The sequence below is a fragment of the Danio rerio genome, chromosome 22 (assembly GCF_049306965.1).
Source record: "Danio rerio strain Tuebingen ecotype United States chromosome 22, GRCz12tu, whole genome shotgun sequence".
In the NCBI taxonomy this organism is placed as follows: domain Eukaryota; kingdom Metazoa; phylum Chordata; class Actinopteri; order Cypriniformes; family Danionidae; genus Danio; species Danio rerio.
The window spans coordinates 27,835,739-27,860,410 of record NC_133197.1 but is presented as its reverse complement, the minus strand read 5'-3'; the positions used below and the strand labels follow the sequence as shown (position 1 = coordinate 27,860,410).

The 24,672-nt window shown below is 35.7% G+C and overlaps 1 protein-coding gene and 1 long non-coding RNA gene across 2 annotated transcripts in view; one reads left to right on the top strand and one right to left on the bottom strand.

Moving 5' to 3' along the window:
* Nucleotides 1-24,672, bottom strand: part of LOC141380295 (uncharacterized) — a 33,126-nt gene that overhangs the window by 8,070 nt on the left and 384 nt on the right. Inside the window, exon 2 of the long non-coding RNA XR_012398077.1 lies at nucleotides 24,503-24,591. This is a non-coding gene — a long non-coding RNA (uncharacterized lncRNA). The remainder of the gene's footprint in view (nucleotides 1-24,502; nucleotides 24,592-24,672) is intronic.
* On the top strand, nucleotides 1,361-22,315 carry cusr (Copper-only SOD repeat protein). The gene is made up of 10 exons (XM_001343614.9): nucleotides 1,361-1,572; nucleotides 2,554-4,615; nucleotides 5,483-5,582; nucleotides 7,505-7,573; nucleotides 7,656-7,754; nucleotides 7,830-7,962; nucleotides 8,050-8,164; nucleotides 12,297-12,421; nucleotides 21,550-21,633; nucleotides 21,719-22,315. Exons 1-10 carry the CDS (start codon nucleotides 1,506-1,508, stop codon nucleotides 21,799-21,801), a joined length of 2,937 nt encoding a protein of 978 aa, XP_001343650.6. The 5' UTR covers nucleotides 1,361-1,505; the 3' UTR covers nucleotides 21,802-22,315.

Below are 24,672 nucleotides of genomic sequence, written 5' to 3'. Positions count from 1 at the left end.
AGATGTTGTTTATGTTCACACAGCTACATTACACATCAACTAAAGTTTAAAATATGATATCATAGTGGACCACCCCTTTAAAAGGACGTTTACCCAAAACCTATAATTCTGTCATCATTTACCTCAAGTGGATCCAAACCTTTATGACTTAAAAAGATATTTTGAAAAATGTTAGAAATCGGTAAATCAAACAGGTTTGTAATAAGTGAAGGGTCAATAAATGATGGCAAAGTTTTCAGTTTTGGGTGAACTATTCCTTTAAATGTTTAAAGAGGCCTTTCACCATACAGCAGATATATAAATGACACATTCAAAAACTCTAAAACAGGCGTGTCCAAACTCGGTCCTGGAGGGCCAGTGTCCTGCATAGTTTAGCTTCAACTTCCTTCAACACACCTGCATGGCAGTTTCTAGTATACCTAAATGCTTGATTAGCAGGTTCAGGTGTGTTTAATAGGGATTGAAACAAAAAATATGCAGGACACTGGCCCTCCAGGATCGAGTTTGGACACCACCACTCTAAACTCTTTAACATGTGCAGTATGTCAACATATAAGGACAGATGTGTTGTCACTTTCAGTAAAATCACTGAGTTTTACAGTGTCAAAAGCCCAATGGGCAGTGCACTGACATATAGGTCCATTGTGCTCTGGCTTCAGGGCTTTTCACAAAAACAAAACCCACCCCATACAGGCAAAAGCACCAAAAATAAATCTTAAAAGAGTCAATGAGTTTTCCTAACGTTGTATATTTGCCATATTGTAATAATAATGCAAAATTCTTAACTCAGTATTGCATGACTTTATACAATGGGATTCGCTATAATGTGGAGATCTTAATATAAATGTTTCTAAGAATAATTACAAAAAAATATTCAAAGGAAAAATACCTCTGAAATCCATTTTACCCGAAATCAATGACAAACTGGATTTCTAAGCAGGATTTTTTGTTTTTTTGTTTTTACCATCTCGACTGATGGTGCATTTAATAGTATGTTTCCTATAGGTTGATAATGTATTTCTAAAGTAGAATTGTATTATAATACAGTTGTACTGTTTTATTGTATTACTTTAAGCAAAATCGCTTACATCTATCACATTCCTTACTACAATGTGTCTAACTATAAATTCAGATAAACAGTCAAGTTTCAAGATGCAGTAAAGTAGTAGCCGGTTGATATTTACAATATATTATAATATATTATTAATATTTGATATTTGAAGTTGCTAAATCTCATGATTGTTATATATTTTATGCCATCTGTTCTATGTCTATGTCAAGAAACGCATGAACACAGGATGTAGAGAAGCCCCTCCCACTCTTGTCTCCCTTGAGACCCAGACTACACAGCAGACAAGGCAGAGTCTCATTCAAACCACACAGCTACACACTGAGGCAGCAAGAATTGACTCAAACACACAAATGTGCACACATCAACACAGACTAGTCCTGTGCTGAAGATTAGACAAACGCACAGAGTCTACCTCACTTTCTACCTCTTGCAAATGCACACACAAACTACAACTGCCAACATGTTGCTTCAAGGAGCTTTGACTCTATTCATCCTGTGGGGTAAGTGGCGATAATTTGTTTTTATCCAATAAAATAAGGATTTACTTCCCAAAACTGCATGTTCAAAGCATTTCTCTTTCAATTTTAAATCGATAAACAATTGATAATAGATAAAGGGAAGATGTACTGCATTTGCATCATAATGTGTTTTTTTTTTTTTTTTTTTTTTAATCTTTGTACGCAGTATTAATGTGTGATTGCTTAACATCGGCTAAATTATTCAGTGAAACCTGTTCATACATTGTTTTTATACACAACACCTTGTGTTAAGGGAGATAAAATGCAATGTCAAATGAACAAGCTTGAACATAAGGATGCTGTGTTTTACTGCATGCAAAAGCAGTTAATTATTGTTGCCCTATTTTTTGGTTAACTTAGTTAAACTGTATGTAAAGTTAAATTGTATGAGTGCACAATTGATTTTACCTTTGTACCTATTACACAAGAGAAAGAGGTGGAAGAGTAAAAATGTCTTTGACATTTTCATGGACGGGAGTTTTGTGGAAAAGGTTGATTGTTTGATTATTGTTGCTTAGTGTGACTCAACTTGACATTATTTATTTATGCACTATACCCCACAATTGCCTGAACTGAATAGGGCAATGTTACAGAATTTCTTAGAAATGTTCACATCTGACACTGCGACACCTGAACCCACCGTCACCTGAGAGCCTTTAAAGTCAATAATAATGTACTTTAATCAGCGTTAGTGTTAACCAAATGTATACATAACACATGAGGTGGTGAAGTGTAGCATGTCTAGTCTTACAAAGAAAACATGACTAAGCATTTCGGTTTGTAATATGAATATTTCAAAACAGAGCACAGTATCTGAGCGGTGTGTTTGATATAGCTGCATGTGATTGGCTAAAATTAAAGGGATAGTTCACCCAAAAAAAAACCCTGTTTAATGTTTAAAAGGACAAACAGTTTCATAACCATTAATTCCTGCTTCTTGTGTATACTCTTGCCTTCCCTTAGGTTCAGCTTCTTGTGTACGGTATCAGGCTGACTTCAACATGATGGGGATCACTGGCTGGATCCGATTCGACTCCGCAGATCAGAGGTCCACCATTAATCTCACAGGAACCAGCAGATGTCAATCATTCAACATCTCACTCACTACGTTCCCAGTTATGTACGGCCATTTTGCTTCACCCTGTCAAAAATCGCACATAGGAGACAGTGTTTTCTCATTTTTTGTAGAACAGCCTCAGGCTACTGTAAATGTGTCCACTTTATTTGAGCAGCACCTTAGTCTGGATGCCCTCTCTGTGCTGGTGGACACATGTAATGGGACTAGAGTTTGTGCAGCACTCACCCCAGATTCCCAGGTAAGAACATTGCAGGCACGTTTTTTCAGTCCCGTGTCTGGAAACGTCTACATCCGGCAACTCACAGGAGAAGCAGGGGCAAGAGTACTCTCAAATCTACGAAATGTTGATCAGACCAGTACTTTAACAAATGTCACTATTTTTGTGTCCCAAAGTGTCATGAGCTGCACTACCCTCATTAGTAGTCTTGATCCCAAGAGCCTGACAAAGCTGGGTGTTTTAAATTTGGGATCATCTCTAGAAGCTGTGAAGTCTCGGTTGGAAATCTCCACTTTCAATCCTAATCGATTTGCTGTCCTAAGCTTGACCTCAGGCTACATTTGTGCAGAGATCCGAAGTATTTCAGAGAAGACAGTCAACGCTGTGCTGAACATGCAAGGGATTAAAGGCTACTTCTCCTTCCAGCAAAAATCTCCATTCGATCTCACCACCATCACCGTTAACTTGACTAACCTGAACAGAAGAGTTGGGCCATACCATGTTCATCAATTTCCCCTACCCCAGATGAGGTCTCCTTCAGACAGCAGCTGTAGTAATAACAATGCTGGGGGGCACTGGAACCCGTTCAATGTGAATGTTCAGGCACCGGCATATCCACCACCAAAAGGCTCCACTCATGATCGCTTTGAGGTCGGAGATCTGAGTTCCAGGCATGGATCTCTGGAGAATACAAGTAACTTTCAGGCTACTCTCATAGACTGGAACCTACCTCTGTTTGGGTGGAATAGCATTGTGGGTCGCTCCGTTGTGATACACATGCCCAATGGGACCAGATTTGCCTGTTCAAGTATAGACTACCCTGGTGAAGTTACTGTTGCTAAGGCTGTCTTTCGTGGTCCAGTTGTGGGGACAGTCCTCCTCAGCCAGCTTACTGGTGATCCGTATTCAGATGTCGCCATATTCGCTGACCTATCTTATGGACAACTTTCTGCACAATCCACAGTGAATCACAGTTGGCACATCCACAACTATCCCATCAGCACTGAGACAGACAGTGACGTGGGATGTTGTCTGTCCACTGGAGGACACTGGAACCCTTACAACATCAACACCACGGGGAGTGCATACACAGTTAACTGTAGTCCCGGGAACCCTTTTGCCTGTGAAGTTGGGGATATCTCTGGCAAGCATAAGACTCTAGACTTGCAGTCGGACATGGGGTCGGTGGCAACCAAGAACTTTTTCACTGACACCACCTCTTGGGTGCTTGGAATGATTGGCCGTTCTTTAGTGATACACGGTTCAGACCGAACAGCAACCCGAATTGCTTGCGCAAACCTTACTTTGTACCGCTTTCCTTCTGCTCTATCAAAATCCTGGTTTGGCCTTGAATCCTCTGGAGGACAAATCCGATTCTCCCAAGTCTCTCCTCAGGGACCAACAATACTAGACATCTCCTTCACTGGTCTTAACTCAAAAGCCGGAGGCTACCACATCCACATGCTCCCAATCAAGAGCACCCAGGATCCCTGTTCTGACAGTAACATCATGGGGCACTTTAACCCATTTTCTGTAAATGCAACTTTATCTCCAGCTCCAGGGAATGGCACGGTTGACCAGTATGAGATTGGAGACATTAGTGGGAAGTTTGGAGACCTGACAGGTCAGAACAACTTTCAGAACCAGTACAGGGATGGTAATATGCCCCTTTCAGGACCAAACAGCATAATCGGTCGGTCCTTGGTCATACATTACAGTAACACCTCAAGGTTAGTTCCTTCACCTGACATTTGCTATTTTGAGAATTGAAAGAGTGACTACTAGTTTGCTTCTTCTTTTAAACTGTTAGAAGCAGAACCATAAATAGGAAAACAGCTGCAGGTGTAGGTTGTGGTGCAGATGATTCCCAATTCTGCATTTTGTCTCAGTTCCTCATTAAGTGTCTATATCAAAGGTTGGCAAAGTTTGCCACAGTTAGGCAGTAGTGAAGTTGATGTTGTCATTTATTTTTCCTTAGCAGGCATAATTAAGTGCAATGGCAAAAAGACTTCATTTAAATTTTCCGCAGAGCTGTTTGTAATAATTATGGGGTCAGATTTCTGAGATATCTAAAAACCACACTGTCATGAAAAGCATGTGTGGGAATATTCGCACTCCTCATTCCACTACACTTTATCATTTGTAATGTTTATATATGCAAGCAAAACGTGACCTACCAAGGAATGTTGGGGGATGGGGATTGAATCATGAAGCTTACACTTCACCATTGTTAACTTAAAGCAAAAGTTCAACCAAAAAAGAAAGTTCTGCTTATGTTTACTCACCCTCCACTTGTTCAAAACAAGTTTGAGTATTTTGTGTGTGTGTGTGTGTGTGTGTGTGTGTGTGTGTGTGTGTGTGTGTGTGTGTGTGTGTGTGTGTGTGTGTGTGTGTGTGTGTGTGTGTGTGTGTGTTGAACACAAAAGAACATATTTTGGAAAAAAGTTGGAAACCTGTAACCATTGACTTCCATAATATTTGTTTTTTCCTACTATGGATGGTAATGGTTGCTGTTTTGCAACAAGTAAATCATTACATAATTTTTTTTTTTTTTTGGTTAATTATCCCTTTAACATAATTTATTTTGCTATTTCCAGAATGAGGTGTGCTGATATATCAGCAGAAGCCTCTAAAGATGGAAACTGGGTGACCGCAGAGGCCACGTTCAGTAATGCTGTCACTGGGACAGTGATGATGGTAAAAAAAATAAAAAAAAAAACATCTACTTATAAAAGTAGAAGCTGCATGCATGTTCAAAACACATTATAGGGATGGTAGGGTTTCAGGATGGTTGCCTGGATCATGTTACTAAGGTATCAATAAATGGCTTGTTTTGTTTCCACTGTGGGCGACACGGTGGCTCAGTGGTTAGCACTGTTGCTTCACAGCAAGAAAGTCGCAGGTTACAACAAGGTCCCGAATAGTTCCCGACTAGGTCAGTTGGCATTTCTATGTAGTGTTTGCATGTTCTCCTCGTGTTCCCAGTTTCCCCCACAGTCCAAAGATATGTGGTATGGGTGAAGTGAATTAACAAAATTGGCCGTAGTGTATGTGTGTGAAAGAGTTTATGGATGTGTGGAAGGGCATACTCTGTGTAAAACATATGCTAGATAAGTTGGCGAATCACTCCACTGTGGCGACCACTGATGAATAAAGGAACTAAGCCAAAGAAAAATTAATTAATGTTTCTACTGTTGTCGTTGTACAACAAAAAAAGGGAACTGTAAAAAAATAAGTATCACCTTCCCACTGTCTCCTACACTTTATTGCCTTAAAATCTACCGTCACTTTAAATCTGCCACAAAAAGATGACAGTAATTATAATGCTGGGTGGGGTGGTGAGGGGAGATGGGGAACTGGGTGAGGCTGTGGATGTGGAGGGTAGGGCTCTAGTTGTCCTGCTGGGACGGTGTGAAGCTCAACTCTGCTGCAGGCAGATGGATCTGTCACATGCAGCACATGTTACGTGGCTGTCTTGTGGTGTTGGTGTTGCGTGTGCAAGAATGATTCATATGATTAAGAACAAAACGCATATATTTTTTTGTTTTTTTACTTTAAAATAATAGATTAAAATGCAAGCATATTTATTCTATACACGACAATATGTATACTAGTCTATATATTATATTATTGGTATAACTAATAAAATAATATTCATTCATTTTCTTCGGCTTAATCCATTATTTATCAGGGGTCGCCACAGCGAAATATACCGGCAAGTGTTCCAGCTTATGTTTTACGCAGCTGATACCCTTCCAGGTGCAACCCAGTTCTGGGAAACACCAATACACTCTCACAATTTACACACAGACACACTCACACAAGCACACATACCTGTACACACTCACACTACAGCCAATTAGTTAACCTAATTCCGTATGTCTTTGGAGCACCTGGAGGAAACCCACACGAACACGAGAAGAACATGTAAACTCCACACAGAAATGCCAACTTGTTCAGCCAGGACTCAAACCAGCAACCTTCTTGCAGTGAGGCGACAGTGCTAACCTCTGAGCCACTGTGCCGCCTAATAAATAATATATTAATAAATAATATATTTTTTTATTTATTAAAATTATGTAGAATTTTTACTGCATACGCTTATTTCTTTTACTGATTATATATGTGTACTTGTGCTCAAATATTCTATGTTTAATCACGTAATTAGTTTTAATATAACTACATGAATTCACATATTTCAAGTAAACATACAGATACTATATAAAATATTAATGCATGATGTTTAATAAAATGAATATAAAATATATATTAATATTAGACAAATTTAGTTTACTTAATAGATTTAATAAAGACATAAAAATATTTTGTCTATTTTAAAAAGATTATTTGATTTCTAATAATAAAATATTTTTTTACAACTCTAAGCTAAATATATTATTTTAATTTTAAGTAATAATTAATTTTATTATAAAAGGATGGTGTAGTGCATCAAATAAAATGAAAAAATATATATTACATAAAATATTTATTTAAAGATAATATGTAATATACAAATATCTTAAATATTACAGTAATGTTTGTTATACATGTTTAAATGTCTATAATACACACAAAAAACATTAAATAAATGCTAAATGAAATGATGTGCATGTCTTTAGTCCCAGCAGACATTTCCAGATGGCAGTTACGGTGATGTTCAGATAGAGGTCGATCTGCAATCATCAAATGTAAGTTAATTTTTTGTCAAATTTTCATATTACTGCGACATATTTTATTTCACTGAATTTGAATTCTCTCATTGTTTTCTAGTTTTCATGGGCTTCCTGGTACATTGCAGATAAACCCATGTACCCAGATGGCTCATGTCCTGAAGATGATGAGATCTTTAATCCGTTCAACATGACAAATGTACAAAACTATACAATAATAGTCTATCATCAAACACTATCCAGAATAACTAAGACAGAAATCCTTCTCTCTTAGATGAACAACTGTTCTCAGACCAGGGCTTTGGCCTGTATGGTTGGGGATCTGACAGGCAGATATGGACCCATACGTCTCTCCAAAAGACAACTGTTTACTGACTCTTTAGTGCAACTTACTGGAGACTTTACAGGTAGCTTACATGAACAACTTTCACATTTACACTGATATTTCCATTCAGATTCTGAACTCAGAAATTGTCTAAATGTTTTATCCACAGTTATCCAGAGGGCGTTAGTTCTCAGAGTCAATAGTACCACAGCTGTATGTGCCGATATTTACCCAGAATCCCCTTCTGCTCTGCAGATCTTCCCCAAAATCGACTCCTTCAACAGGTACAATCTTCAATAATGATTAATTTTATTGAAAAAAGATAAAAGATATTTAATGTAATTATTAAAAAAAAAAAAAAAAAAAATATATATATATATATATATATATATATATATATATATATATATATATATATATATATATATATACAGTTGAAGTCAGAATTATTAGCCCCCCTGAATTATTAGACCCCCTGTTTATTTTTTTCCCCAATTTCTGTTTAATGGAAAGCAGAAAGCAGATGATTTTTTCAACACATTTCTAAACATAATAGAAACATACACAATAACTTTACACAATAAAGTTATTGTGTAACGATGGTTTGTTCTGTAGATTATCGATAATAAATATAGCTTAAAAGGGCCAATGATTTTGTCCAGAAGAAAAAATATTATCAGACATACTTAGAAAATTTTCTTCATCTGTTAAACATCATTTGAAAATTATTAAAATTTCCTTGCTCTGTTAAACATAATTTAGGAAATATTTAAAAAGAAGAAAAAAAAAATCGAAGGGGGCTAATAATTCTGACTTCAACTGTACATAGTTGAAGTCAGAATTATTAGCCCCTCTTTGATTTTTTTTTTCTTTTTTTAAATATTTCCTAAATTATGTTTAACAGAGCAAGGAAATTTTCACAGCATGTCTGATGATAAAATGTCTGATCTAGTAAAATATTATTTACTGTCATTATGGCAAAGATAAAATAAATCATTACTAGAAATGAGTTATTAAAACTATTATGTTTAGAAATGTGTTGAAAAAAATCTTCTCTCTGTAAAAAAAAAACGGGAGAAAAAAAACGGGGGCTAATAATTCAAGGGGTTTATTAATTCTGATTGCAACTGTACATAAATAATAATATAAAGTTATATTAAATAATATTTTTACACTGTAAAAAGTTATGATAATAAGTCATTACAGCAAAAGATTTCATGCTTTATTATATTACATACTGTAGTATTTTTATTATACATGGTTCAAATTAAAAATTTTAATTTAGGCAGCAATTTTTTTTTTTTTTACAGTGTACTTTATTACACACCTCGGGTCACTAGTGACACAATTTTCCATACATGTCTTATTTTAGCATAGATTTTAATAACTGTTATTAAAGTATTAAAGTGTGTTTCTATGATGCGGCTTGAGTCAGACATTTTGGTAGCACATAATGTAAAAATGCCATTGAACTGAATAAAACTTGCATTTTTTGCTGATTACTGATGCTGAAAATGTATAATTTATAGTCAGGGCTTGACATTAATACCCGTTAACTGAGGTAGATTTCAGCTATCGTGGGTTAAACAGACACTCCCACTAGCCACTTTGGCTGGTTAGAAATCATTTTTAAATTTTAGTTTTCTGAAAAGCAGGGTGCGACATTAAAAATGGCCTAATATTCAAGCAAATGTGATCTTGGCCTCGAGAAGCAGCATAACTGACAACAACTAAATATGTTCGTGTGAGCAAAAGAAAGCAGGTAAATACCGTATGAAAGGATGATCACTTGCAATGAAGCATGATTGCACACACACAGTCCTGCTGCGCGGATGCATACCTGACTGGTGAGCTGTCTGATAAAAAAAGTGCCCTTTTGAATCAAATCAGCAGGATGCCCTTCTGGATCTTTCACTTTCTAAGAAGACACAACTGACTACATTTACATGGACATCTGTAATCTAGTTATTTGCCTTGATTAGAGTGTTTATGTGAAGTGCTTTCATGTAAGACTTTGCTGTTTAACTGCAGTTTAACTGCAGTTCGGCAGTTTCACTATCACTCATGAACATTTCATTCATGCCCCCGTGACACAAAGGGTTATTAGACATAAATAAGGAGTAAGTACTGGTGAGAGCGTTATGGAATTTAACAACGCACGCTAAATGGAAAGAAAAAACGTCTGCATTTTGCCATGTGCGTGTGTGTGGTCCTTTACTGACAGCCATGAGTGTGGATCTTGTTGGAAAATATGGCGTAAAGTCCTACATGACAGTAATAGTTTGATCGCAGTCTTTACTTCAGTAATGTCACTAATATATGCATACTCCACTTCTTATTTCCATTTCTGTTTAGTTCAGATGACTTTAGTCGGATTAAGGTCATCAAAAATTGCTGTTTGGAGCTTATATAGGCCTATAGTTCAGAATTCATATTTAACTGAATAAACAGTTAGTAAACACACTACATCTTATCAACAACAAAGTACATCTTATCGAATATAATTTATTTTCATCAACAATTATCATAGTAGAACAGTTTCTCAAGCAGTTAGTAATGCATTAAAAAAAACAGGAGATGAGCCCCTGGTTTAATGCACCACCTGGCAGAAATCCGTTCTCAAAGACATGTATTTAGTAATTATTTGGGTAGCAAACATATTCTGAATGCCTTCGGCAGAATTCAAATGAGCCATTTTAATCTAGATTAATTTCAAAATTATAGTAAGATTATTCTACATATAAAAAATGAATAATTAGTAATATATATCCTTTTGTAAGCAGATTATTAACAGGGCTAATATTAACCGTGTGTGTGATCATCTTTTTATTATCTCTCACGGTATGTTTGTTTTTACCTGCTTTCTTTTGCTTACAATTATTTTTGTTACTATATATATATATATATATATATATATATATATATATATATATATATATATATATATATATATATATATATATATATATATATATATATATATATATATATAATTTTATTTTATTTTTTTTACGATAACATTGCTTTAATATGAGATGAACTCCATTTATGTGATGTAACTGGTGATCTGGAACCTTCAGCCAGGACAGACTACTGTGCATATTTTAGATGCATGTCACATTTTTTTTTTTATGTAAATTTTTTTAAAGAAAAGTTTTGTTGAATAAAAGAGCATGTATACAGCTATATTTTGCTTCTTTTTAAACAGTTAAAATTTTTGTGGTAAAGAAATAATTATTTATTTTAGTGTGGTCAGAGATAAATTTGGTGAAACCTTAATTTTCAACGCTGAAAAGTCATGTGAAATAAAAACTAATTGCAATGCGACACAACCCATTAGCTCATGCACATTGAGCAAGCTCATACACAACTCACAAAAAGTTAAATGAATGAGGAGGCATGTGGACATAACACAATCTAAATCAAGTCATTTTAGCATATTAAAGTCAAATATATGCATATAAAATATATTTTCCCTACAACAAATTGTGGCTAGTGAAAATGAGGAGTGGCCAATAATGTTGGAAATCTACTAGCCACAGTGGCTGGTGTTCAAAAAAGTTAATGTCAAGCCCTGGTTATAGTCATGTTTTGGCCATACAAATTAATTAGACTTCAAAATTGAGCACTAAAGACAAATATAACAAATCAAGCAGAAAAGAAAGAAGCAGTTTGAGGAACAAAAGGTATTTGTGGTTATTAAATTTGTTCGTAAAAGTATTTCACCTATTTCTGTTTTACTAAGTCTTTCTCTGATATTGAAGCTTACACATATTTTTCCTCTATTGTCTAAACAGCATAAATATGCAGAGAAGCATATTCAGTACATAACATCACAACGTTGTTTACATCTAAGTATTGCCAGTATGGCCGTGCATACAGTATGGGTAACTGATTGAATTTAGTGGGGAAAACCTCACTTTTTGCTCTTTTTAATTTAAATTAATAAGAAGGTACAAACATTAAGTACACACAGATCATTTTTGTTATTTTAGTCCATTATATGACACAAAATTAAAAGAGTTGACCACTTCATTGATTTTATTTAGTTTTAGTCCCTTATTTATCAAGGGTAAACACTGTGGAATGAACCGCCAACAATTCCGGCATATGTTTTACACAGTGCATGCCCTTTCAACTGCATCCCAGAACTGGGAAACACCCATACACACTCTCATTCACACACACACACACACAACACAACACACACACACACATACACACACACTCATGCACTACATCCAGTTTAGTTCACCCAATTCACCTCTAACGCATGTTTTTGGACTATGGGAAACCGAAGCACCCGGAAAAAACTCATGTGAACACAGGGAGAACATGCAAACTCCCAACTATTACATTGTACATTGAATATATCTTTTCTAGAGCAATATGTGTTTTATTGTGACACATTTACAGGTATGATTTCCGTAAGAAAGTGGCAGAGGTGTTGAACATCCCCATCTCCAGAATCTCCATCTTACCTGGGTCTCCTTCATCATTGTCTAATGGGACTTGCCAGCAGGTCAATTTTGTGGTGTCAGGTAAAGTAAAGCACACAATATTAAGCTGTTTAAGCTTCTGATAAAACATCTTTAAAATGAGGCACTTGTAGCATCACTGTGAAAAATTTACTCTTTGAAAAATTGTGAAAAACTGACAATTAAATGTTTACTCAATAAAATTACTTTCCAATAATTAACCCAAAGCAAAAAAGTTGAATTTAAAAATATATATTCACCATATATATATAAAATTTTGTTCAGCCAATTTATCAAACCGAACTGAAATATTTGTGTTTGGCCAACAAATTTTGAAGCAAAAAATCTGTGTGCACATATGCTTGCACGTGTACCGTTGGTTGGCACCTGGCGCATATTCAAATTCCAGCGCTGCAACAGCGGAGCTCCAATGAAACTTCATATTCAGACAGATTTACCTTCATAAAAGTTATGGTGAGTACTGAATTCTGTATTTAACCAAGTGCTGGTCTCAATAATTTTGGCAAAAAAAAAAAAAAACAAACAGCATGGGCATTTTGTTAGCCTTCGACAAGCTAATGTTGGACACAGTACATTAATTACAGACATTACTCTGTATGCAGCAAACAAACAGTAAATTTGCGCATGTAATATTGATGTCTAACATATGGTTTTGACCATACTGATCTCTCTGGGTACTTTAGGTTACTATTTATTGTTATTAAATTGTTGCTTTAAGACAGAAGAAACGCAAATCTGCTCTAACATATATTTCTTTCTTTCAGTGTTACATTAACATGAAGCCACATTGCTGGGTGAGGCGCAAATAAACCGCAATGACTTTCACAGTAAGCACCTTTTAACAACTGAGTTTGTTTATTCTATATCAGTCTTAAACTCTGCTAGCTCTAACATGTAACTTGTGTGAAGTTGCTTCGTTGAGTGCCGTAAGTCAATGTACGAGGTTAACTCGTGAGACATGGTTAACCTATGAGCCGTTTATCAAATTCCTCTGGTTATATGTTACCATGTGTTACCAAACCTTTGGGAGTTTCTTTCTTCACAAAAGAAGATATTTTAAAGAAAGCTGAAAACCGGTAAGCATTGACTTCTTAAGTAGGAAAAGCAAATACTATTAATGTCACTACAGGTTTCCAGCTTTTTTCGGAATATCCTTGTGTTCAGCAGGAGAAAGAAAGACACAGTGAAGAGAGAGTAATTTATGACATAGTTTTACATGGAACTAAACCCTGTTTTTTTTTGCCTTCTAATTCCCTTTTACTCACCATCTGTTGTTCAAACGTTTAGAAGATTCTTTCTTTTGTTGAACATAAAATATGAAATTTAGAAGAATTGCTGAAAACAAACGGGTGCTCGACCACAATGACTTAAATATTACTTGTGAATATGAAATTTACCACATACTGCATTCTCACAGTATGAAAAGTGAATTACTATACTGGTACTATGCTATTAAGTTAATAAACAACCACATTCTTCCTTGAAAACACTCAAAATTACATTTTGTGACCCAACAGGAGTAGAAAATTATTTACAGTTTTTTACAATGGCTATGACACTTTTTTCAATACATTTAACAAGTTTGCTAAACTCTTAACGCAGCAACACACCTAAAATACACAATTGGCAAAACAGTTAATTTTATGCTCAAAATCACACATTATAAACTAAACCTCTAAACTACTTTTCAAAATACTAAAATAAACGAACACACTACACCATGTCTAACAAAACACTGCAAACATGTTTCAAAATGAAATTATTGTTCAAAACACAAACACATGTTCTCTTCCAACATAAACATTCAGTCAATCAGAACACACTGACAATAAAAACACTATCATCAGCTGACATTACAGAAACTGCATTAGTTTATGTGTCAGCTCTGCCCTTATATTTGAAGTCTCGTTACAGTTTTGTTTCGTTGGGTTAAGTAAATGCATGCATTTTCTTTCTTTTACGGCAAAAATTCTATATAAAATGAAGAAAAAAAATTGCTTTATAAAATTTACAGTTTATGTAAAAAAAAATACAGACACAGAATTGCTGCAGTACAGACTCTTTTTGCACAAGGACATCACTGCAAACAGAAAAAGCACCACAATTATAATAAAATAACAAAGTAATCTTCTATTCTTGGCACATGTTCTCATCGACATTATACTTGATATCTTCTGTGGCCCTGCACGGTAACTTTGGCCCTTTGGCCTATTATGTTTTTCCTATGGTGACATCCCCAGCCTTGTCAACATTGAAAATTTCATGTGGTACTTGATTGGCCTCTAACTTCATGACTCTCTGAAAATAATTAGACACAGTGTATGCAAATGCTGTACTGTATATGTACTGTATGTACTAATGAACCCCAGGTTTAAAGAGTAGTTTACTGCAAAACACACTGTGTATAGTACAGTAATGACTGTATTGCATAATCTTACATCGACGTATTGGTGACAGAGTTCTTTGATGCGCTCACTGTTCCTCTCAAAAACCTCAAGAGTCCTCTATTAGAACATATGATCATGTGATTGGAATAACCAAAACAAGACATGAGTGTGCTTTCTAGATGGCAATCAGCTGTCATATATATATATATATATATATATATATATATATATATATATATATATATATATATATATATATATATATATATATGAGAGACTCATATTGCAGTTATATATATATATTTTTCTTTTTTTTCAGTTACCATTGAGAAACAGCATATTGCGGTTATATAAATAAATAAAGAAATATATATATATATATATATATATATATATATATATATATATATATATATATATATATATATATATATATAAATTTATTTATTTATTTATATAACCGCAATATGCTGTTTCTCATTGGCAATTGAATAAAATACAGGGAATATATTTGTGTTTCAATTCACAATTAGAACAGATGTTCACTTTCACTTTATCCTATATAATTTCTGTTTAGAACATGGTGTTATCTGTTCTGACATACTGTGTTAAAGCATTTGTAAATTTGACTGTAAAATTACATTGTTTTGTTCTTGGTTGTGCTTGTGTGTAAAAGAAGTTAAAGCATTTTAAATTTGTGTTAACTGGATGCATTTTGTGTCAAAACAACAAGAAATGTGTTAATTGTATAGCCCACGAAGACAGATGTTGTGCTAACTGTGTTAAGAGTTTAGGAAACTTGTTAAATGTATTGATAAAAGTGTCATAGCAATTGTAAAAAACTGTAATGACATGGTGACATAGTATATGTATCTGATATATATAGTAGGTACGGAAACTATTCAGAGCCCCTTATATTTTTCATTCTGTTATATTACAACCATTTGCTAAAGTTCTTTTTTTTCTCATTAATGTACACAGAACACTCCACATTGACAGAAAAACTAAGAATTGTTGACATTTTTTGCAGATTTATTTAAAAGAAAAAACTGATATATCACAATGTCCTAAGTATTTAGAGCTTTTGCTGTGACACTCATATTAAACTCAGGTGCTGTCTATTTGTAAGCAATATATTTACATAGATCAGTGGTTTGAGCAGTCTATTAGTTGTATTAGTATGACATTTTAGTTGGTGCCTTCTGCAAATCCTGGTCAAAATAAATGGAAGTTTAACTTTATTAGTTATTAGGGTTATTAGTGACGATTCCCTGCCTCATTAATATTAACAGCCCTAAGTCAGAAGCAGTCGTCCATTTTCACCTGCTGATGATAACGTCAGTGACTAAGGAGCATTATAAAATGTTGAGTTATAAATGTAAATACACAAACTTCATTTGCACACATGTAGGATGTACAAATAATAATAATAATCTTCATTTAAAAATACATTAAATTAAAGCGACAGTCACCAAAACTCCGCAATTTGGATCAAAGCTTAAAATGGGCAGTTTCAAATAGTTATAAACTGAAAGTGGTTTACAACATTTACAACAGTACAGGCAGTGTGTGGACGACCACTCCCCGCCACATGACATACTGATCCAGTGCAATTAATTTTCTCTAACAATTAATCCAATCCACCTATTTTCATGATTTTAGTTGAAAATTCATGAATAAAACTTAAAGCACTGTAGCTTTCAGATCTCGTAAACCTTTGAACGAAGTCTTATCTTCATTTAAAAACACCATTTTTATTTAAGCCTTACACAGCAAAAAAAAAAAAAAGTCATAATTAGGCCATCATTACTTCACTGCAAAGGAAAGTAAATAAAATAATTATTGTAATGCACAGATTGCACTATTATTCCTGTACTTATTATGACGAGCAGTCTTATTTTTGTAAGATATATTATTGTTTGACTTTTTTGAGACACTGTGTGTGTGTGTGTGTGTGTGTGTGTGTGTGTGTGCGTGTGTGTGTGTGTGTGTGTGTGTGTGTGTGTGTGTGTGTGTGTGTGTGTGTGTGTGTGTGTGTGTGTGTGTGTGTGTGTGTATTTTTTTCAGTAGATCAATTAAAATAAATGGTATAATAAGTTTGGAGAAACTCCATCATAAAGTCCCTGCAGGTGTAGATTAATTTACATTAATAAATAAATAGATAAGTAAAAAGTATATTTTAAATTCAAAACATTTCGCTTCTGCAACCCCCATAAAACTTCCAACAAAAAATTATAATTAAAAGAAACACTTTAGTGCCTATGATTTTCTCCACTGTTCTAGCTGTCCTAGGGTAAAAGACCTCTGTCATACACCGCTCTCCTGTTTCACAATGTTGTGCAAAATCACAGGGTCTTTATGCTCCACCTGCGCATCAGATTACTGTGCAGTTTTCCCTTTTTGAGACTTTTGAATGGACGTGATTGTTCCTTGTTTTGACAGACAAAGCATACTGAGTAAGTTCAGCAGAATAAAACAATTAAACAACTGCAAACATATCACAAAGAGACACGAACCTGAAGTATGGCTCATACATTTTCTACTGCTTACTGTTTCAGGAATTCCCATCCCATCCAGTTGGAGTTGTGTGGTTTTCCAAAGGCCCTGCATGTAAAAAGATTGAATAGCATTAGTCAATGCTAAGTCTATCAAATACTTATACAAATGTCACCATACCATTAATATACTTTTTGTGACCATGTTGGGTCACAAAATGTAATTTTAAGTGTTTTCAAGGAAGAACATGGTTGTTTACATAATTATTAGCATTGTATGATAATTAACTTTCCGTACTGTGAGAATGCTATGTGGTAAACAGCATATTCACATGTAAAATGTAAGTCATTCTGGCCGAGCACCCGTTTGTTTACAACAATTTTTCAAAATATCATATTTTATGTTCAACAAAAGAAAGAATCTTCTACACATTTAAACAACAGATGGTGAATAAATGAAGTTAGAAGGCAAAAAACAGGTTTTGTTTGTCATAATTTACTCTCCCTTCACTTGTTTTAAACCTGTTTGTCTTTCTCCTGTTAAACACAAAGATATTCTGAAGACAGCTTGGAAACCTGTAACCATTGACATCCACAGTATCTGGTTTTCTTATTAAAGAAGCCAGTGGTTACCAGTTTTCAGCTTTATTCAAAATATCTTCTTTTGTGTTTAACTGAAGAAAAATATTCACAAAAGTTTGGTACCATATAACTAGAGGAACTTAAGAAATGGCTCACGGTTAACCGTGTCTCATGGGTTAACCGCGTACACCGACTCACAGCACTCAATGAAGCAACTTCACGCTTCACAAGTTACATCTTAGAGCTAGCAGAACTGGAGACTGATATGGAATAAACATAAACTCAATTGTTAAAAAGGTGCTTACTGTGAAAGTTTTTTGTGGTTTATTTGTGCCTCACCCAGCAATGGTGGCTTCATGTTACTGTTACACTGAAAGAAAGAAAAACATGTTAGAGCAGATTTGTGTTTCTTCCATCAAAAAGTAACAAATTAATAACAATAAATAGTAACTTATAGTACCCAGAAAGATCAGTATGGTCAAAACCATATCTTAGGGTGCTTTCACACCTACACTTTTGTTTCGGAACCTGTCTCGTTTGCCCAGTTAGCGCGGTTCGTTTGGCATATGTGGTATACCACCGATCGCGCTCGGATCCGTGCTAAAACAATCGCTCCGAGATCGAGCCCGGTTATATCAGTGTTTTATGGATATGTAATAGGCATATATGCCTATATGAAGAGAGAATTATGAGTAGGGCGGGAGGTCATTCCAGACATCCCAAGTCTCCTGGAAGTTCTCCAGGATGCCCGCAAATGAGTGATAATCTCCTGGTAAACAGTCGTCTCCCTCCCGGTCCTGAAATACATCACGCACCCTTCTCACCCCTCCCCACCGCATCCCTCCTCACTCTTCAGACACATCGGGCGCACCCAGTCAAACACCACCAAACCACCACCTTCCCTGACAGCTGAGCGGGACTCTGCAAAATAAACTGTGAAACTCTGACAAATGTGAGAAGAGTTTACTCACACGTGACTTGTTTTAGCTATTTTGGTCCGCTTAGAAACTTTGCAGCGTGAAAGCGAACCACACCAAGAGCAAAGAGCAACAATGTAACAATTTTAATCCCTGTTTCAGAACAACTGAATCGATTCACAGGTGTGAAAGCACCCTTAGACGTCAATATTACATGCGCAAATTCACGTGCCACATACAGAGAAATGTTTGTCATTAATGTACTGTGTCCAACATTAGCCTGTGTCAGAGACTAACATAATGTCCATGCCGTTTGTGTTTATGTCAAAATTGAGATTAGCACTTGGTTAAACTTAAAGATGATTTAATAAATATAGAATTCAGTACTCACCATAACTTTTGTAAAGGTAAATCTGTCTGAATATGATGTTTTGTCGGAGCTCCGCTGTTGCAGCGCTGGAATTTGAATATGCCCCAGGTGCCAACAATAGGCACACATGCACACATATGTGCACACACAAGTTTTTTTGGCCAAACACAAATATTTCAATTCTGTTCGATAAATTAGCAGAAGACAGTTTAATATGTTTGGTAAATATATATTTTTAACTTCAACTTCAGACCATCAGCTAAAATTAATTCAGAGAGTATTTTTGTTTTGGGCTAATCATTCATCCATTTTCTTTCGGCATAGAGCGTACTCACACTATGCAATCCAAACCGTGCCCAGGCCCGTTTGAGAAGTGTAAGTGCTCTGAATTGGGCTCAGGCACGGTTCACTTGGCCGGCCCTGGCCCGGTTGGAAGAAGCGTGCCAGAGCGCGGTTTACTTGGGCTTTGGCATGGTACGCTTGTAGTGTGAGTGCAAAGTGTGCCTGAGCCCAAAACTGAAGATGAGACGTGACTCTAAATGACTGTTTCATATGAATTTATTAATCATTCTTACTGTTTAATGAACGCAAACTGTCATAGATATTAAAGACGCCCTTAGTACCTTATTTATCAGAGGTCACCACAGCAAAATGAATCACCAACTATTCTAGCATATGTTTTACGCAGCAGATGCCATTCCAGCCACAACCTAGTGGGAAAGAGCCATACATATCCACATTCTCACACACGCACTCATACACTATGGCCAATTTAGTTAATCTGATTCACCTACACTGCATGTCTTTGAACTGTGGAGGAACCCGGAGCGCCCGGAGGAAACCCACGCCAACAGTGAGAACATACAAACTCCACACAGAAATACCGGGATTCGAACCAGCAATCTGTTTGCTGTGATGCGACAGTGCTAACCACTGAGCTACCATGCCACCCCACATTTTGGATTACTTATTGGGAAGTAATTTGTTAAATCAACATTTAATTGTTGGTTTCCACAATTTTTCAAAAAGTACTTTTTTTACAGTGTACAAACAAATCGAATAAGAGTCTTACATATTTTAATTTAATAAATAGAACAGCCCCTTGAGATCTCATTTTCTAGGGGGATTTTTTTTTTACGTGTTATTCCAAAATGCTCATAGTAATAGGTGGATGGAAACATAGCTAGTGACAGCTTTTGCACCTTTGTTTCTAAAAGTTTAAAGAATTAAAAACTACAAAAAAGTAGAAACTTACCAAAAGAGAATAGCTTAAAACCAAGTGGCAACCTCCTGCTCTCTCTCGAGAAGCAATTACGGAATTAACTGAAACAGCAATTCATCGAAATTCCTCTTGTCCTTGCTCTGTAATAGAGCAGATTTCTATCGAGCCCACTGCTAAAATGGCCAACTTTACAGCAGAAAAAAGAAGTTTACAGCCTGGAACAAAGAACGATTTTGGTTCATACAGCTAACATTACTCTTCATAAGAACTGTAAGAGTGATTTTTTTTATAACTCATCTGTTATGTTTATATTAAGTTATATTAGGTCTGCTTAATTAAAGGCGTGGTCACTTGAGTGAAAGCTAGGTCTCACTGGTAGCCGTCACTTCACCTCAGCTGATTCCGGCTGATTAGCTGCTCAACTCGGCATATACATTGTATTTTTGTGTTGTTTTATGTGGCTTTACACTGTCAGTTGCCTTTTGGAATTATTTCTTACAATTATCAGATGATATAGCATGCTGTGTGCTCTTTATTGTGCTCACAAACCCTTTACGCAGGCTCCATTTTCCAAGTGAGTGAAATTATATACTTATATACCATCTCTATTAATGTATTTGTTTGTCGTTTAATATTTATATTTTTCTTTAAAGTTTGAAAGCACTCCAGAATCTGAAAGATTGATTAGCTAGGCTCTAGAACAGTCATCTGAAATGTAGTTGTACAGTGTTATGCCTGGATTTCATAAATAGCCTTGCATTTATAAATATTTTAGGTGTTTGGAAGTAATTATCATTTTCCTCCTGTTGAAAAACGTCATAAGAACAATGTTTAGTGGCTCAATGTGTTACAAAAGTGTTTTTAAAAGACTAAACACTTGATTGATAAAGTGTAAATGTGGTCATTACACAAACGAGCCGCAGGTAATAAAGTATTAAGCATTGCTCCCAATAAAAAAACGCCTCTCTAAGCAAAACGCTAGCAGGCATCTGTAGCTCTGCTCACGCTTTGCCTTTTTGCCCTTGTTTGGTATCCTTCGGTCGGTGCGATGATGAAGAAAATGACGACTGTTGGCCACGCCTACTTGTAGCTTCTTTTGTGTTCCTCAGAAACCTATGGGTGATGTCACGAATACTACATCCATCTTTTACAGTCTATGATAAAAACAAAGATGCTGTTATGCATTTTGTTTTTCAGGCGAAGTGAGCCCAGAGAAGCTAAACTCAGTTAAGAACAGTGACAAGATGGGTTCATTCAGAGAAACAAAACAGTGCTCTCGTAGTAAGTGTGAACTCTGTGTTGATCATCATTATATTAATTTCACAGTTTTTGCCTTCATTACCCGGAGTTTATCTTTCTTTCTCAGCTGGAAATGCAGGACTGATACTGGTCCCCTGCTGGATGTCAGTGTTCACCCTGACCACTGCAGTCTGTCTACTGAGGCTCTAGATGGACAGAACAATAATGTCACAACACTGCCTTCACTTCAGTTCTTTCATAAACATGTACAGCTCAACTCAATACTGGAACTAACTCTTTTAAATAATCTCTTTTTGGCATTTCACACCTTTATTCTTGTCAGAAACTAATGTGATCGCATTTCACAGATGTTTCTGCTCTGTTCTTGGTGGAGTTTCGGTGGGATTAATGAATGTGTATTTGTTGTAAATTCCTGAAAAAGCTAACTTAATACTGTATTATACTCTTTCTCTGTAACTGATTTCTGTTTGGTGTATATTTTGAATGACGCAATGAGTGTGAATACAGAACAGCTCTCCTTTTTAATGCAACTTGACTCTGTAATTTGTTATGTGACCGGGTGAAACGATTATGTAGGACTTTATCATTTTCTTTGGACATTGTGTACTTTTGTCTTGGATCTATTCATTCATCCATCTACACATCTATACAATATACAAAGAAATATAAGAAATAATAAATATATTTTATTATTACATAATCACACACATTTAAACGTAGATCTATCTATCTATCTATCTATCTATCTATCTATCTATCTATCTATCTATCTATCTATCTATCTATCTATCTATCTATCTATCTATCTATCTATCTATCTATCTATCTATCTATCTATCTATCTATCTATCTTTTTATCTACACTCACCGGCCACTTTAGTAGGTACACCTTACTAGTACTTTTGTGTTGGACCCCCTTTTGCCTTCAGAGCTGCCCTAATCCTTTGTGGCATAGATTCAACAAGGTACTGTAAATATTGCTCAGAGATTTTGGTCCTCCTTCCACCACATCCCAAAGGTACTCTATTGGATTGAGATCTGGTGACTGTGGAGGCAATTTGAGTACACTGAACTCATTGTCATGTTCAAGAAACCAGTCTGAGATGATTCGTACTTTATGACATGGTGCGTTATCCTGCTGGAAGAAGCCATCAAAAAATGGGTACACTGTGGTAATAAAGGGATGTACATGGTCAGCAACAATACTCAGGTAGGCTGTGGCATTGACACGATGCTCAATTGGTACTAATGGGCTCAAAGTGTGCCAAGAAAATATCCCCCACACCATTACACCACCAGCAGCCTGAACCGTTGATAAAAAGTAGGATGAATCCATGCTTTCATGTTGTTGACAACTAATTCTGACACTACAATCTGAATGTTGCAGCAGAAATCAAGACTCATCAGAGCAGGCAACATTTTCCCAACCTTTTTTGTCCAATTTTGGTGAGCCTGTGTGAATTGTAGCCTCAGTTTCCTGTTCTTAGCTGACTGGAGTGGCAATAGGTGTGGTCTTCTGCTGCTGTGCCCATCTGCCTCAAGGTTGGATGTGTTGTACGTTCAGAGATGCTATTCTGCATACCTCGGTTGTAACGAGTGGTTATTTGAGTTACTATTGTTGCCTTTCTATCAGCTCAAACCAGTCTGACCATTCTTCTCTGACCTCTGGCATCAGCAAGGCATTTGTGCCCACAGAACGGCCGCTCACTGGATGTTTTCTCTTTTTCGGACCACTCTCTGTAAAGCCTAAAGACAGTTGTGCGTGAAAATCCCAGTAGATAAGCAGCTTCTGAAATACTCAGACCAGATGTCTGGTACCAACAACTATGCCACATCACAAAGTCACTTAAATTACCTTTCTTCCTTATGCTGATGCTCTGTTTGAACTACAGTAGATCGTCTTGACCATGTCTACATGCATTGAGTTGCTGGCATGTGATTGGCTGGTTGGAAATTTGTGTTAACAAGCAGTTTGACAGCTGTACCTAATGAAGTGGTGAGTCTATCTATCTATCTATCTATCTATCTATCTATCTATCTATCTATACACACACACACATTGGTTTTCTTTTTAGCTTAGTCCCTTTAATAATCTGGGGTCGCCACAGCAGAATGAACTGCCAACTTATCCAGCATATGATTTTACGCAGAGGATGCCCTTCCCATCACTGGGAAATATTCATACACACACACACACACACACACACACACACACACACACACACACACACACACACACACACACACACACACACACACACACACACACACTACAGACAATTTAGCTTATCCACTTCACCTATACCACATGTCTTTGGACTGTAGGGGAAACCGGAGCACCCGGAGGAAACCACGAAGGAAACTTACGTGAACATGGGGAGAACATGTAAACTCCACACAGCTGGGGTTCGAATCAGTGAACTTCTTGCTGTGAGGCAATTGTGCTACCCACTGCACTACCATGCTGCCCCAACAAACATAAATATAAGCATTATATAAACTATCTATCTATTTATTTATTTATTTATTTATTTATTTATTTATTTATTTATTTATATGTCAAAATAAGTCTTGTATATCAGGTTTAATTGAAGCTTTATGGAGTGCCAGTTCTGACTAAATATCATTTATCATACAGCCTAAATAAATATACAACAAAAAAAGCAAATTCAAACAAATATATAAATAACTGTACAGAGATGTAAATAAATATAATAAAAAATAGCATGTATAAATATATTAATAAATTTAAAATAAAATAATAATAATGAATTGTAATATATAAAATGTCAGATTGCATTTTATGCTGTTTACATTAGTATATAAAAAATAAATAAATCAGAAATAATAATAATAATAATAATAATAATAATACTTTTCAAGAACTTACAATTTTCAACATCCAAACCAATGACTGTATAAAACAGATCCAGACTCCTGCAGAAGTTAGCGTGGGGGTTGTTCCTAGAAGAGATACAGCTGCGGCCAGACGTTAGCGAGAAATATTTGTATTATTTATCTAATATTTTTATTTAATAATTGTATTTTAATAACGTATTC

Coding starts and splice junctions, on each gene's coding strand:
- cusr (XM_001343614.9), top strand. CDS start 1,506: ATGCACACACAAACTACAACTGCCAACATGTTGCTTCAAGGAGCTTTG. Junction 8,165..12,296: donor AAAATCGACTCCTTCAACAG/GTACAATCTTCA, acceptor ACACATTTACAG/GTATGATTTCCGTAAGAAAG. Junction 12,422..21,549: donor GGTCAATTTTGTGGTGTCAG/GTAAAGTAAAGC, acceptor TTTGTTTTTCAG/GCGAAGTGAGCCCAGAGAAG.